The sequence below is a fragment of the Sycon ciliatum genome, unplaced genomic scaffold, assembly GCF_964019385.1.
Source record: "Sycon ciliatum unplaced genomic scaffold, ocSycCili1.1 SCAFFOLD_1860, whole genome shotgun sequence".
NCBI classification, from domain to species: Eukaryota; Metazoa; Porifera; class Calcarea; order Leucosolenida; family Sycettidae; genus Sycon; species Sycon ciliatum.
Genome location: NW_027044602.1, coordinates 1 through 16059, shown reverse-complemented (window position 1 = coordinate 16059; position 16059 = coordinate 1). Strand labels below are relative to the sequence as shown.

The following is a 16059-nucleotide window of genomic DNA, read 5'->3' as shown; positions in this document are numbered from 1 at the left end:
TCACTCTTGAGAACTTGTGGTTTCGCAACATGCGTGTTCAGCAGTATGGGATAGCTGGAAGTGCAATGCAGGTGCACGTGTGCAGTGACAAATGATGGCTACTTGAGGCCACGAAAATAAGGGTAAATCCATGAAGATTGATTTTTTTTGCTCTGGCTTTTAGCGCAACATGTTTGAAATTAGACAGCTGATAGCGTACTTAGTACTACATACCACTAGATGTGTCAGGTGCTTCCCATTTTGTCTGCACTTCAGAGCTGGACATTGCAATGGCAACCATGTGCATTACAGGACCCGGTGCTGTATACAACAAAAGAAAAAAAAAAGAAGATGCCTGTTGAACTGGAGAGAAAGTACCAACCTACAGCCGCTGTACAGAGGAACACAAATTGACAAGACTCTGCTCCGGGATGACATACTATCCACGATCGGAGGATGGCCAAACTGTGCTTGACTGGAATTTCTTTCTAACAGTTGCTCATGTCACGCAAACAAAACAAGACTGCAGAGTACTGACTGCTTTCTGAGCTACAGAATGCACATTGCAAGTAGGTTTTGCTAAACAACACAGTCACTGAACCTTGCCGTGCAAGAACATGAACACACTTGCAATGACATCTCGGCACTAGTAACAAGACTACACAGATTAAAAGGGCGAGAAGACAGATATACCATTGCACCTAATAATAAGGAGCAGTCGAAGTAGGTAATAGAAAATAAGTCATTTTCGTAAAAGAACTTGCTTCTCATTTCATTCCTACAGCAGCCATCGAGAAAGACCACGGCTCAACACCATGAAAATTACAATTGAACGAGGGACAACACAAGGCCAGATTGCCCAGCCTCCCAAAAAGCGCCAGTACAATTGGATGCGGAAAACCCCAATTGATACGTTTCCAACTCACTGATTTCTTCAGGTGTGAAGTTGATCCAAGCCTTCTGTCCAACACCAGCTCTATTGATAGCTGCAACTGAAATTCGGTATGTTGTGAGGTATCTCAGACCAGACAAGGAGATTGAGTTGCTGAACCAGCCTGGAATAACAAGAAACAAATCAATGACATCAGGATGACACAGGTAATGCTAGGTAGAGCTTTTGGATTTTCTGCATACTATGGTGAGTTCGTTTGCAACCAGAAAAGGTCAAATGCAATGATGACGCACTCATAGAAACTTACTTTCATGAAAGGAGACAGATCCACGTAGAGAGCAGTTGTATTGCTGACATGGACAGTCCTGATGTGTAGCACATTCAGTGGCATTGAAAGTAATTTGATATCCAGTGAGTACTCCATGGGAAAGTGCTGGTGACATTGGCTGTAGGAATAACGTGCATGAATCAAAATGGTATAACATGTATTGGAAATTGAATACAAAATATCTTGATAACTCAGATTGGAGAAGTGTGGTAACTTATTGTCTGAGTACACGTTGCAGAATTGTAGAGGTATTTCCCACTCACCAGCATTTGTCATGCCGTTCCACGGCACGAAACATTAGAAACTGATAATGCTGTTGGGTTCCTCGAATCTTTCAGAATAGTTCTGAAAATCGAGCGATTTGTGTGTACATCTGGTGGTGGATTCTGAAGGCCAGGAGCTGTTTTTGAGTAGTGGGAATGACCAGGTTTTCCACGGCACAAAATAGTTTTACATGTGATGACACAACAACTAACACCATCACAAATGTATACTGGAAACTTCCTAACATACTCTTTTCATGGATACAATCAAAGAATCATAGTATGGCTAGTTGCTGGATAGACAATTTCATTGTGTTCAATATTGCACTGTTGTCTCACCTTGAAGAAAACTGCGACGTGTCCTGCTGAAGACGACACTACGGACAGATGTTCTGGCTTTGCAGGAGCTGCACATCCATCAGTCCAAAATAGTTGATCGATTACTTTCCAGATGATCAAACACTTGTGTCGTTTGAGTAATGAACATGATATTGCAAAAAATGCTACTTCTAAGTTCGTATTGTTATACATTATGCAGACATGCCACTAGTTGTTGGAGGTGACAGCAATGTGAATAGCTACTGCCTCGCAGTATCTGTTCTGCACCAATCCATGAGTGACTCTGACTGACTCTGCTACCTGTGGCCACAGGATGTGTTCATCGCATTGGAAACGGAGCGTCACTGTAACTCTGTGTCCCTAGTGAAGTTTGGGCTCCTTGAGGGCTATAATGTAGCACTTCTGGAGCACAGGTAAAATTAGCATGCTCAAGCTCAACTAATGAGGGTGGATTTCCCGAAATGACCATGTGTCGAGCAGAGTGCGGTGCTTTCTTGCGGGTTTGCCAAGTGGAAGGTGCGCTTGATAGCCTCCTCGTGTTCTCTGGATGGCAGTCGTGAGTCAGCCAAGTTGCAAGTTTGGCAGGAAGCGTGTTCTACACGCAGGAGCAACCAAATTCCTTTTTCAGTGATGTTGGTAAAAAAAACTTGATATCGCAGATTTTTGCTTGGCCGTGGAATCGAAATTTTCAACTAGGATAGGTTAGAAACCATTTTGAATTTTAGCAGCAGTTGACTTAGTACACTATGATCACTGGAAAACATGTTCACCGTACACCGTACGTAATATACATGAGTTGCTGAGCTGTATTTGTGTGAGTACATGAGCCAGTACGGTGTTAGTACTGTGAATAATGAGTGCATGACAAGGTGACGTTGAAGTCACAGTCCAATGGAGCATACACCAATGAAAATGTTCTGAAGCAGCTGTGAACCACTGAGCTAGAGATAACATGCATCACCGCTCCATGTTGTGGTGAGTTTTTTTTTTTTGTAGTGCGTGAGGTCATGTGATATACAACACAGCAGGTACATGCCTTATAAGTTATGACCACTTCTGCATATATGTCTTATCTTCCTTTTCTTTTTCTCCTTTCCCTACAGGGATGAATTTACTGTCAATTGTTTGCATAGCAGTGTTTGCCAAACAATATCTCAATTGTGTAGCAGTCTTTGATTTTTGGTAAGCACGTTCCTTTGAAGGTTGAGTGTGTTCGCAACATTTTCCCTGTTGAGAGTGATTGCTGAAAAATGATCTTAGAAAGAACGACTGTAATTTATTTGACCACATAAGGGCGCCTGGCGCTTCTTACACACCTGGCTGAGAATTATTTCCCCTGCCGTGTATCCATCTTTCCATATTCCCCCTGGTGTGTCTGCATCTTTCTCATAGCGAAGCCATTCTTTTTGACATCAAAATTTGACACCCACTCGAAAGAATTCTGTCAGGAAGATTTTTATGGACCAAAATCAGACCGAAAATACTGAACTTCAGATGGAACAGCTACAGTGAAACCTGTCTAAGACGACCACTCAAGGAACCTCATAATCACAGAATCACAGGTCCCCAGAGGGAAGCTACACAAAGCGACTGAACCACAGCATGTCACTTACGTGATTCCAGAGTTTGGAGCTTGAGAAGTGGACTCGGAAAGCTGATACCAACTGCATTCTCTGCACGATACCAGCAACTGTACTTGGTGGCTGGTTGAAGACCAGTAACAGTGACACTGGTCACTGAAAACCTCTGTACAGTGTCCTTCACATATGATCTGTACTCCACATCAGGTCTACAAGTGACTTCATAACTTGTTATTGGTGAATTGCCAGTTGATGATGGTGGGACTAGACGAAGACCAACCAACCTTGCTAGAAGAAAGTGTGGCATAATTATAGCAGGCACTGGGTTGAGCCAAAATCTTGGAATATCTACACAGATACAAAAGATAACACCCAAAATTGAAACAGAGTGAAGTATTCATTAGTTGAAAGAAAGTGAAGTATCGTAGCTGTTTTGATAAATTGGCCTTTCCAAAAACCCCTATAAGGCCATGGTAAAAAATACCTTTGATTCTCAAGTACGCGCGCATCGATTTTTGGCGGCGCACCGACGATTTTTTTTATTTCTATGCATGCATATGCGTGCATGAAAACGGTCAATGCGAAAGGCATGAATCCGGGAGTAGTAAAATACCGGTATTTTTCTACTCCCTGGCCTGAATAACGAGAGAGCTTGGAAGCTCAGGGCCCTACGCTATGCTTTGTTACTTAGCTCATCGTGCATGTTGTGGGAACTGATGGAAATGTTTCCTGGGAAGGCGCTGACTCTGCCGAGCACGCGCGTTCTGGAGTCGACGGGATCACTCTGCCGACGTTTCCTGTGACCGGCGCTGAATCGCCCGTTCACGCCTATTTTGGAGACGACGGGATCTCTCTTCCAAAGTATGTTTTTGCTAACGCATCCTATCACCTATTCGGCAACTAACATCCATTCTAATTTCATTTCCTCCTCGTCTCCCTATTTCTTTCCAGAAAGTCTCTCTATACATCAGGGAGTCGTACTGTATTGGCAGCTTCCCTAACGGGTCACGCCGCCCACCACCCAAGCATGGGTATGATGAGGGACAGTGGCAACAGAAACAAAAAAAACAGCAAGCAGGGAGAGAAAGCAAGAGAAAGACGACGATAGTAGTACATCTGGTGTGCGACGTATAGAAAAGAGAGATGACAAGAGATGCGCACAAAATAGGAAACAATAATTATTTTTGCAGTTCCGAAACAATCAACCAGGTGATGGAGTGTGGGCACCCGAAGTCCCACCTGGACTCCACTGGAAGAACATCCCACGCAGGGATATCAGCGATAGGCCAAGCGTTGAAAACCAGCCATGAGGACACATCGTCTAGAAGTCCACTGCGCTCGAACTGAAATTGCAGGTTCAAACAATTTCCCACGCGGCGTCAGGCAGCGTAACTCTGCTCCCTGCATCACCATCCATCTCCAGCAACCGTCTCCACTCACAGCTCATGCCTCTGCCACCACTGTACTCCTCCGAGCTTCGCAGTTTGAAACCATTCGGGGGTCAGCTACACCACCGCGAATGGAGAGACGAGGACGACAACGGTCGTGACTGAAAAGACGCTGCCTTGGCGACCGCGTCGCGGAACCCTCGCCCCAGCAAATTCAGAAATATGCCAGGGGCAACTCTGGTGGACCCAGAGCCACCCCCTTGGCAAGACTAGTAAGAGGAACGACTGAAAACTCAGATAAAACAGAGCTACAAAAAGTGCAACCGTCCCCTTCAAGCACAGCTGCAACACACAGGGAGTCGTATACATGTACATAATATTGTGGCCAGCTGTTTGTAGCCAGCTGTGTTTGATGGTACGGTACGGTACGGGACAGATACGGGAGCCAGCAAATGGCCAGCTGTGCGATACGGTACGGGACAGATACGGGATTGCGCCAGGCGTGACACAAACAAACAAACAAACAAACAAACAAACAAACAAACACCAAATTAAAGCTGTGTGGACCCTGGCTAGCGCCAGACGTTACTGAAGTAACGTCTTCTGCATAGCTACGGGAATAAAATAATTATAAACCTGTGACGTCATGACGTACACATGTGTGACCCTATCTTTGGAAATAAAAAAAATTGTGGGAATTAAAATAAAAAATCGCTCGCTCGCACCGATTTTCACAGGCTCATGACCTGAGAATCAACTTTATTTTTTACCATGGCCTAACTGATGATTGGACCCAGTCACAGAGTCAAGAAAGACTCGTCCTTAGCTCTCTAGCAATATCTATGATAGCTAACATTAGCTTGCCCAATATTGAGTCTGTCTGATGACTTCATCATTTGAGGTTTTTTGTAAAGAATAGCATCACGATCATTAGTTTGCCAACCTTACTCAAAACAGTAGCGGATGAAGTCAAATGCCCTATTACCTTCAAATTTACACGTGAATATTCCCCCAAAGACTCCTACATTGGGGTTTTTTAAAACAGACATTTGTCGATTTTGATTTTTTAGTTTGTTCTCATTCCAAATTTGAAATTTTTTCTTCACAGCTGCGTTTGTGTGGGTCTTGGATCGAAGAAAATTAAGTTTGGGAATCGGAATAATAATAATTGTCAGAGTTAGATATTCGGACGGGTTTTGGCTGAAAATCCGGTTTTAAATGGTTTTCAGTGGATTTTGATTTTAAAACGAAAGTTTTAGCCAGGAAAGCTCATCATGTGCATGGTGTCCGCCAGAGTTCGAATCCAGTACATGACAGTTCATCTTGATTCTTCTTTTCTCTTCTTTTTCGGTACAGCGCATGCATGTACATGCACATAACTGTGCAGTTGTGCACTGCTGTCTACAGTTCTCCTAACCTTTGTAGGAAACCAGTGAGTCGTGGCTTTTCACGACTTACTGTGGCAAACTGTACTGAATAATTCGAATGCTGTATTGCAATTAGCTCAATAAAATTAATCAAAACATTCCAGCATGCATGTAGGAAACTTCCCTCGACCCCTGAAAGAATGCAGTGAAAATTCAAACACCACAACAAATCACAAGGGCAATTCACACAGCACCCATAAAGAGACTAAAAGGAAGCAATACATGAGCGGTTTTACAAACACACAAACACAAACACACACACACACACACACACACACACACACACACACACACACACAATGCAAATAGGTCACAGTTGTGTCTGGTTCAACATCTGCGAATATTAGAAGACCAGCGAGCGTCGAAACGGCCCCACTAATTCCGTGTTTTGTGTTGCACTTACATGTATGACGACAGTATTACACAGTGAACAGATGTGCTAGGACAGCCGACGACGTATATCATCGTTGGCGTCGGCCTCGTCGGTCTCCAGTCACGAACACATCGGCGCAGTTTTTCACGAATCCGTCCCGTCCACCAGTATGCAGAACAATTAAGAGCTTGCCTTTACCTGATGGTGCTTCATTTGGTTGCTTGCCTATACACTCCTGTCACCATTGTCGGACCACCTCCTAGTAACTGTGTGACGCGCATTGACCCACGTGTCATCCAGGTATGTCTCACAGGTAGCGATGCCGCCATGACACAATCCCGTGCCGTTCCATCATCATGTGTGTGATACCTCTGGTCTTGCCACACTGGAGTCCCATGGAACGCAACATTTTCCAAGAGCTAGTTTTGCTCATGTCTGGAAAATCGTCGATGCTTTCTATGCAGCGAGCAGGAACTTTGTCCAGTGTTAGATGCTCCTTCGCAGCATAGAATCCGTAAATTACTTCTTATACAGTCCAAAGCAAATCCGTCAGGGTTGAGTGGTTTTATGGCACGAGTCTCACATTGGGGATTGTCACTCTCGTTACCTTCATCACTGGAGACAGACAAGGCCAACGCAGCACGCTGATTTTCGCCGTCAGCATCCCTGGTACATCTGTTCATGGTGGAAATGCTGACGCCACACGCAACAGCAGCATGACGAATGGAATACTTGGGACCAATTCGATGCCCAGCCATTGTTCTCCTCGTCTTCGCAAAAATTGTAAAACAGACACCACCATGTAGATTCTACCATCGCCCGTTCGCGCTTTGTTATATGTAGCATGTCGAGAGAACAAGTTGCCACGAACGAAAAGACACTCGAGAAAAAGCAAAATAGGGCCACAGAGCAGCCAGCAACAAAATGATTCCTCCAGCCACGAGGAGCTCGAAGGACACTCTGAACAAAATGGCGAAATGCCACGAGTCACACCTGGTTTTCGAATTTCGCGCGCAGATTTTCGTGACGCAACTCGCAAGACATTTTCTCAAAAGTGGCCTTGAGTACGTTCTCAAGGATTTCAGAGTCATAAAAAAACGCACTGTAGTCTATTCGTACGTATTACTTCTATCCTTCAAGTACTTCCTTCGTTTACAAAAACTGCGTGACTTTTTTCAACAGTGTTTTGAACAAGAACCTGCTCAACGAACCGAGCCAAATGCTGGCATCGACAACCCACAATGTGGAATCTGTTCGGGATGAACCAAACTTACCTCAACATGAATGTCACATTCATGTTGAGGTAAGTTTGGTTGATCCCGAACAGATTCTCGGTGGAAGCCATGCGTGTGAGGACGTTGCCGACAGGAACTCACGAGTCAAATGAAAAAACCCCTGACACAGTGATGAAGTGAAGCTCGCGGCTGGAACACGGGGTCACGCGGCACACGCTGCTGTCAAACTAGCCAGGCTCGAACGTACAGTGCAGAGCTACTCGTACAGTGCAGAGCTACTCGTACAGACTGTGCAGAGCTACTCGTACAGTGCAGAGCTACTCGTACAGTGCAGAGCTACTCGTACAGTGCAGAGCTACTCGTACAGTGCAGAGCTACTCGTACAGTGCAGAGCTACTCGTACAGTGCAGAGCTACTCGTACAGTGCAGAGCTACTCGTACAGTGCAGAGCTACTCGTACAGTGCAGAGCTACTCGTACAGTGCAGAGCTACTCGTGCAGTGCAGAGCTACTCGTGCAGTGCAGAGCTACTCGTACAGTGCAGAGCTACTCGTACAGTGCAGAGCTACTCGTACAGTGCAGAGCTACTCGTACAGTGCAGAGCTACTCGTACAGTGCAGAGCTACTCGTACAGTGCAGAGCTATTTGTTTTGTCACCATTCGCTTCTGGCACTTAGGCTGTGTTTATATGAGAAATTTCAACCCGGGTCGAGTTCAGCCCGGGTTGAAAGTCTGTACGATAGACAAAAGAGGTGAGCGTTTACATGAAGACAGTTGACCCGGGTCAAATACTGATATGCCGCCAAAAGTCCACTTCTACAGTCCTGTATGGTCACGTGAATCCGTTCGCGCGAAATTTGCATCTGTAGTGCTGTTCAAACCTGGCGCGAGATACGCACAGAAGTACGTTTGTACGATTTTCTTGACCCGGGTTGATTTCAACCCTCCCCTTGGGGGGAGGGTTGAAATCAACCCGGGGCGAAATTTCAACCCGGGTCAAGCGCAATGCGTCATGTAAACGCGCCATTCACTTTGTGCACATGGCGGGTTGAAATCTGACCCGGGTCGAACTCAACCCGGGTTGAAACGCTTCATGTAAACACCGCCTTAGCGGTCAAATATATCGCGTATTTGAATGCTTAGTCAACACACACAATACTGTAAATATACAAATTTTCGGCAGCTATTTAATTTCGGCTATATTCGGCACCGACCCAAAACGCCTAAATTAAAACGCCGATGAAATTTTTCACAGCATATGTCGCACTACACCATGCCCTCTACCCCACGCCGAAAATAAATCGCCGCCGAAATGTCAAAAATCGTGAAGTGCCGAAATTTTGCAGCGCCGAAATTTTGTATATTTACAGTATACTTGACTACTTTTATACAGTCATGGCAAGTGAAACATGGCTAGCGAAATCCGACACTTGGCATAATAGGCGATTCACACGACAGGCAAATCCACGTGCACCGGAGCGCTCCTATGGTATTTTACCTGTGACTGGGAAAAGTGGGTAAAAGTGGCTGAAAAGTGCAAGCGAGCTGGGGGCCCACTTTCATGATAATCGTGGAGTGCACGAGTAAATTTACACCAAAAAGCGTGGAACTAGACTTGACATTTTACGAGGCTGTTTTCAACATGATAATCATTGTATGCGTGTTTTGAAAATTTGAAATACCCATGGCTACTGGTGGGTGGAGCATTCAAAAATGCAAACGTGCCTGTCGTCGAGTGCAGCCTTGTGAATCCACACAGTCACTTTTCTCGTAGATCACTCCCTGTAAAACGTGCAAGTGTCTGTCGTGTAAGTCGCCTATAAGGGACCGCACCATGCATGACTACTTTTGTCCAGTCATGGCAAGTGAAATCCGACACTTGGCATAAGGGACCGCACCATACAGTGTGTAGCCCCTGCAGCCCTGCATACGTACAGTACATGTGTTACATAGAACCTTAATTTATCTCTCTCATGACAGTAATGGTACTCATCACAGTCAAGAATCACCTCAAAGGTTCAAAGGTGCTGGCAAAAATGAATGGGGACTGGATACCAATATTCCTTATGTGTACCATGACTGTGAACTGTGTGTGTGTGTCTACGCTGTGACCTTTTGATCTGTTTGGGATGCATACGGCTCTATTGTACACATTGGGTAAAAACTATTGTGTGGAGAATACGATAAATAGATTATAGACTTCATAGTTGGTCTATAATCTTTACGTATTTTCAGTAGTAGTAAGAATTTTTGGGTGGTCTTTTTGCTTTGTTGCTTACTTCATGGTTTCACTCTATTGGTGTAATGAATAAATCCGTTCTCAAATAAGTGGGGCAGGTTATACTCTGGCTTCCCCATTTGACTTAATCTTAGAGTGGCAAACTTACCAAGAACACGTAGATGAAGTTGTTTCCAATCATGACCATAGCGACTTGAAGCAGAGCAGTTGTATACGCCAGCATCTGCTGCTGTCACTGCACCAGGAAACGAATGTGTCCAACCATCTGCACCCAATGTTCCACCAAGCGGCACTCCATCCTTCGTCCAGGAATACTTCAGTTCGTCACCGGATGCGTTGCAGTAAAATGCTAGAGAACCCAGCTTCCAGGATGATGCTACCACTGACATTGATTTGCTGATGAAAGTGATTTTGGGTTTTGCTTGAATAGACAATGCAGAAAAGCACATGAATCATCTGAGCTACAAAGTGCCATATTCATAAGTGCTAAGTGCCACGTGGATACCTATGTTGCATGGGGCACGCGTGCTCATCCGGCGAATGTGTGTGAATAATGATAACAATAAGTGCCATAAAGGGTTTGCTCCCCGCACCGGAGCTCGCGCTATTCCGCCGACTTTACTTGACACTTGACTGACTCACGACTGCCATCCAGAGCACACGAGAAGTCCATTTCTTACAAGTCATCGCCGAAGTCGCAACCACTACTTCGTACAATAAGTGCCATCATGGCATTAAACACACAGTAAGCTAAGGGTAGCTTGTTCCAGAAATTCTTGTAAAACTCCTTACCAGGACTATGAGCAGTTTGAATCAACAATGTATGGCATTGGCCAGAGCAAAATGTGGCTAATACTTGTTTGGCCGCCAGCACTAACCACGTCACGTTTTTGCCAAACGGTAACTTTTCACACAATTTGGAGCTTGAAAACATTTGTAAATTACTCACGAGCAAATACAGTCACATCCTCACCTACTTAGTAATTCAATGGTTTTATATTTTGTCACACTGCATAACGAAACTTACCCCCCACGACTAGGCTGAAGCCCCTGAAGAAATATGAATCTCTCTCGCGATTGCATTTATAAAAACCGGCTATGTCCTTGGATAGAGTACGTGGCCAAGCGATGGTGCGGTAATTCCACGAATTACCTCTGCCTATGGTAGTCCACCAAATTACATGATGTATAACACCGAGATGCTGGTTACTGGCTACTGGAGAATTCTGAAAGAACCAGAAAGGTCTTGATGATGGGACGGAACTGTGGCTTAAAATGCAACAGGTGATGGTAGGTAATGATGTTGATAGTCCATGTTCCACGCCATAGAGGACCTCACCCTCCGTTACATTGTATATAGGAATATCATATAGGCATTCTATCAGCAGACAAAAGAGATGGAAGCCAAGTATTAGTGAAACCATGTTCCAACTTTATATAACTTACTCAGTTTTCAGCTGCTTTTCTTTGCTTGCTAGATAACTTAGTAGTGTGTGTGTGTGTGTGTGTGTGTGTGTGTGTGTGTGTTGGTTTCAGGGTTCATATACTTTCTATTTGAAGTATACATACCTGTTAACCATGGGCTGCTTCTGGCTAGATTAACTCTTGTGTAATCAATGGTGCTAGTGAAGCTTATATCAGATTCACTCTGATTTAGCCACCCACACTAGTACCAAGTATTACCTTCACTGGGGGCAGGGGTACCTGCAGTTGGATCCCGAGACGGATACCCTGATGCCGTCAATCCTTTTTCTGCACCTTGTCCTCACCCACTTACTGAGGTGTGGTGAGCCCATAAGTGGGATCATTTCAAGTCCACCCTAGTTTGGGGATTTCAGGGGGTGTCGGCCGTTGGGTGGTTCAATGGCCAATTGAGTCATCTTTCCAAGATTCCTTTTGGGTCTCTCTCCCCTCTCCCGGGGAGACCCGCGTGACCAGTTTTGGCAGTGAGCAAGTACAAGTACAAGTACAAGTGTGTGTGTGTGTGTGTGTGTGTGTGTGTCCCATAATATGGTGCAGTGGTATGTTCAGCGATTTCCAATCGATAGGTTGCGGGTTCGATTCCTGCCTGACTTTTCTTTCATTCTCCTGGGTGGTTACCAACAGCCAGTGCATGCCGGAGTATGTGGTGTGATGTGTGTGCGGGAAAAAGGAAAAAAATGGAAAAGACCAAAAATAGGGATTCACTGTCCAGAAAAAGTCACTTCAAATAGCTGTATGGTGTAGACGAGGCTGAATAGTGACGGTCAATTATTCAGCCTTGCAAGCTGTTGAATGGTGCAATCCCATCACAAGTTGCTATGGCTTCTGCCGTAGCATTGCTATCATCGCCTCTGGCGATGGGCGTCAAAGGTCAAAGGTGTGTGTGTGTGGGTGTGTGGGTGTGTGTGCGTGTGAGGGAGGGAGGGTATGAGAATATAAGAGAGGGTTTGGGTCTCAGGTACTCAAGCAACCATGACTGTCTCGGTATCACAGGGGACTGGATGCAACAAATTAATACTATTTTTAGAAAAAGGAAATAACCACAGAGAATAGAGAAGCAAAGCAGCGAGGACAGAAACAAAATTGCCTGCACAAGCATTTGGAAGAGTTGGTTTTTCTTTTTCCCGGAAAACAGGAGTGAGATTGCCATGTGTCGAAGGCCTTCTCTTCCTGAAAGGCCACTAGCTATGGAAGAGATGACGACATCCTTTGACTTTAAAAGCCTTTGTTCCCATAGCTATGCAAAAGACGATACTTCAGTAACGTCTGGCGCTAGCCAGGGTCCACACAGCTTCAATTCCGTGTTTGTGTGTTTGTGGCGTCGGCATGCCTGGCGCTATCCCGTACCTGCCCCGTACCGTACCATCAAAGACAGCTGGCCACAATATTCAAATAAGGCTTTCAAATGCAAGATAATAACGTGAAGCAACTTGGAAGAATGAGTATGTATGCGAAGTGTATCGGGGGAAATGCATGCAGGGCGATAGTGCGGGTTCGAATCCCAGGAGAAATGAAAAATGTATAACATCCCTATGCTTTTTTTTGGCTAGGTCATCATTCTGCAATTACTTTTGCCTAACTCATATTCAAACTGATTGAAACGTTTTTGCAATACAATGATGTAGCTAATCAGTGCAAAAATCATTTCCATCAGTTCTGATAACATGCATGATGAGCTAGGCAAAAAAACATAGCGTAGGGCCCTGAGCTTCCAAGCTCTCTTGTTTTGTTAATCACATGGGCATACTGAATGAAAAGATTTTCTGTAACAGAGAGTTCCAAAGGAGACGGTGGTGTAAGGAAAGCATTTCAGAAAACCTTCTCTGGCATGGAAGGGTTTGTCACCGACTGCTGGCATGGATGATTGTATTTTGCCCCCAAAACATTGTTAGCTCTGAACCCAGATTTGGAGCATTTGCTTGATTTGTGGGCTATGCAGCTTGCAATCGTGACCACAGGCTTGATCTATGGTGAAAAAGGAGAAGGACAACATGTTACGAGTTATGACTAACTGTCCACCAACGTACCCAGATCTTATACAGTCAGCGAGTGCGACAAAATGGCACAAAACTGATAAGGAGTACTGAGACATTTTGTACATTGTGTCCTTCTCCTTTTTCACCATAATTTAATTGGCTCACTATCCGAGTTGAACAGGATTGATCTGGTGACCTTAGACGTGGGCCAGACAAGCAATGCTAAATCCGTGCGTGTATGAATATGCCTGACCCCAAGGGCGACTGTAATGGGTAGCCCAGAGTCGAAATATACATACTGGACTTTGGCAAGGTAGTAACCTATCTGTCTCACTTGATACAGTGAAGATTGGACAACACTTCCTCCGCGTCATTGAAATTTTCGCTTCGCACATCGTAAATATTTGTGACTTGGCTCGCCTTAGTCAGACTGTCGGGATCGCTGTTTTCTGTGTTCGAACACTGGTGCGACCCTTCCTGCACAATGTCTATGTGTTACCAAAGCCGTGGTGGTCTCTGACTTTGTCGGAGCTCTCTTCCGCACCAAGCAAATTCATCGCGCTCCGCACTATTCCGCCCCAGAGCACATTTCATTTTCTGGAGTTCGTGCCGTGCCATGTCGTTCGCGTGGGCATTTATCAAGACCACATCGGCCAAGAGTGCAATGTGGTGGTGTGGTGTATTGGACTACAAGCTTGGGTATAAGAATCCTGGTATCTCTCCTAAATACGAAATGCTGAAATTGACGATGGCAAGAACAAAGCGGTCTCAAATTCCGAAAATGCGCTGCATGTGGCGCATGTTGCTGCGAAGGTAGCAGGTCTGAAAACAACAAAAAATCAGCGAAGCGCTTGCCAATGAAAGAAGGTGCGGAACTGCTTACCCTATCCCGCTGGAAGGTCGTTACAGTGTACTTGAAAAATGCTAGCTTGGCTTCATCGCCTGCCACCTGGAGGCATGGATCGATTGAAAACGAACTTTCTTGACCTGAATTTGAACGCGCGTCTTATTCAGCGTATTGTTGAGTGCTGAAGCAAACTCTGATGAAGACATCGACCTTAGCTGCAAGTGCAGCGAAGCGGGAGGCCACAACTAAAGCTTGGTTTGTCGACAATGCTCTGCCTCAATTTCTAGCTGATTTCTTTGCCCTTCGAGTGGACAAAATACATTTGAAAAATCACTCTGGGAAGCGACAATTTTAATGTTTCGGAGGAATTACGACCATGCATATTACTGTATAGCAGGAAATTTTCTGACAGAAATATTTTCGGATAAAGCAAATTTTCGACCTTTCGTACGTACATGTATTTTATTTTCGTACAGTGCTGCATGCTAAATGCACTTGTTCGCATGCGGCACGGCACACATGTATAAATAAAAGTAAGTAAATTATCGTTTCCGTTCCCGAAGGGTACAGTGTACATAACTTCACAGGAACAAAATGTTAAACAGTTTCCTCTGAACAAATTTTAGTACGGAATTAATTTCAGTACAAAAGAGGCCGTGTACGAAATCTAGGAAAATAAATTCCGTCCAAAAATTTCCTGCTATTCAGTATGACAACAAGTAGAGTTTTAAAGGGGCACTCCGGGAATATTTTCGGCGGTGTGTTCTCTTCATGGGGGCCTTATATGGCCCCCAAGGAATGGGGAATCGCGAAAACTAGACCCAAAAAGTCGATATATGAAGCCAGGGAGGGCCAAGTTTGTCTCCTCTTTTGATGGTTTTGATGACGTCACGTGTGATTAGTATTCAAATTCTCTGCATTTGAAGATCTTAGTTGTTTGAATTTTCTGGTGAGGAAGAACGATGTTTGGTCGACATTCCCAAGCTTCACAACTGCGGACATACTCTAAGGAACCTGAAGGACCCCCTGAGGTGCCCTTGGTAGAAGCGTGGCCTGATAAGGGCCAGGAGATTGGAGCGGACGACTTCACTGGTCCGAGTACGAGGGTCCCGAAATTCTCTATACGCCGTGAGGCATATGGTCAGAACAGTTTTGTTTAGACAAGCTGACGCGAAGTCGGGGTGATGTGTAACGCATGTCAAAGGGCTGTCAATGCTAACAGCTGCAGCGCTCTCTCGACAGCGAAGGTAATCGACTGCCCTCTGCATCACCCCACCAACACCAATCGTTATTTCCTTGTCGACCAGTGAAGTCGTCCGCTCCAATTTCCTGGCCCTCATCAGGCTGCGCTTCTACCAGGGGCACCTCAGGAGGTCCTTCAGGTTCCTTAGAGTATGGTCGCAGTTGTGAAGCTTGGGAATGTTGACCAAACATCGTTCTTCATCACCAGAAAATTCAAACAACTAAGATCTTCAAATGCAGAGAATTTGAATACTAATCACACGTGACGTCATCAAAACCATCAAAAGAGGAGACAAACTTGGCCCTCCCCGGCTTCATATATCGACTTTTTGGGTCTAGTTTTCGCGATTCCCCATTCCTTGGGGGCCATATAAGGCCCCCATGAAGAGAACACACCACCGAAAAAATTCCCGGAGTGCCCCTTTAAGCAACAATATCCTGTTGCCAAGCAACAATATCCTGTTGCCCCA

At 45.0% G+C, this 16059-nt stretch overlaps 1 protein-coding gene across 1 annotated transcript; it reads right to left on the bottom strand.

Moving 5' to 3' along the window:
• Positions 1–213: 213 nt before the first annotated feature.
• On the bottom strand, positions 214–11420 carry LOC135830453 (protein sidekick-2-like; the record flags this gene model as incomplete). Its single annotated transcript, XM_065342703.1, is given in 7 exon segments — positions 214–300; positions 906–1034; positions 1179–1317; positions 1802–1869; positions 3415–3729; positions 10191–10463; positions 11070–11420. Coding segments are annotated over 7 exon segments (1362 nt in total), but the record flags the coding sequence as incomplete, so codon positions are not given.
• Between the last annotated feature and the right edge of the window lie 4639 nt (positions 11421–16059).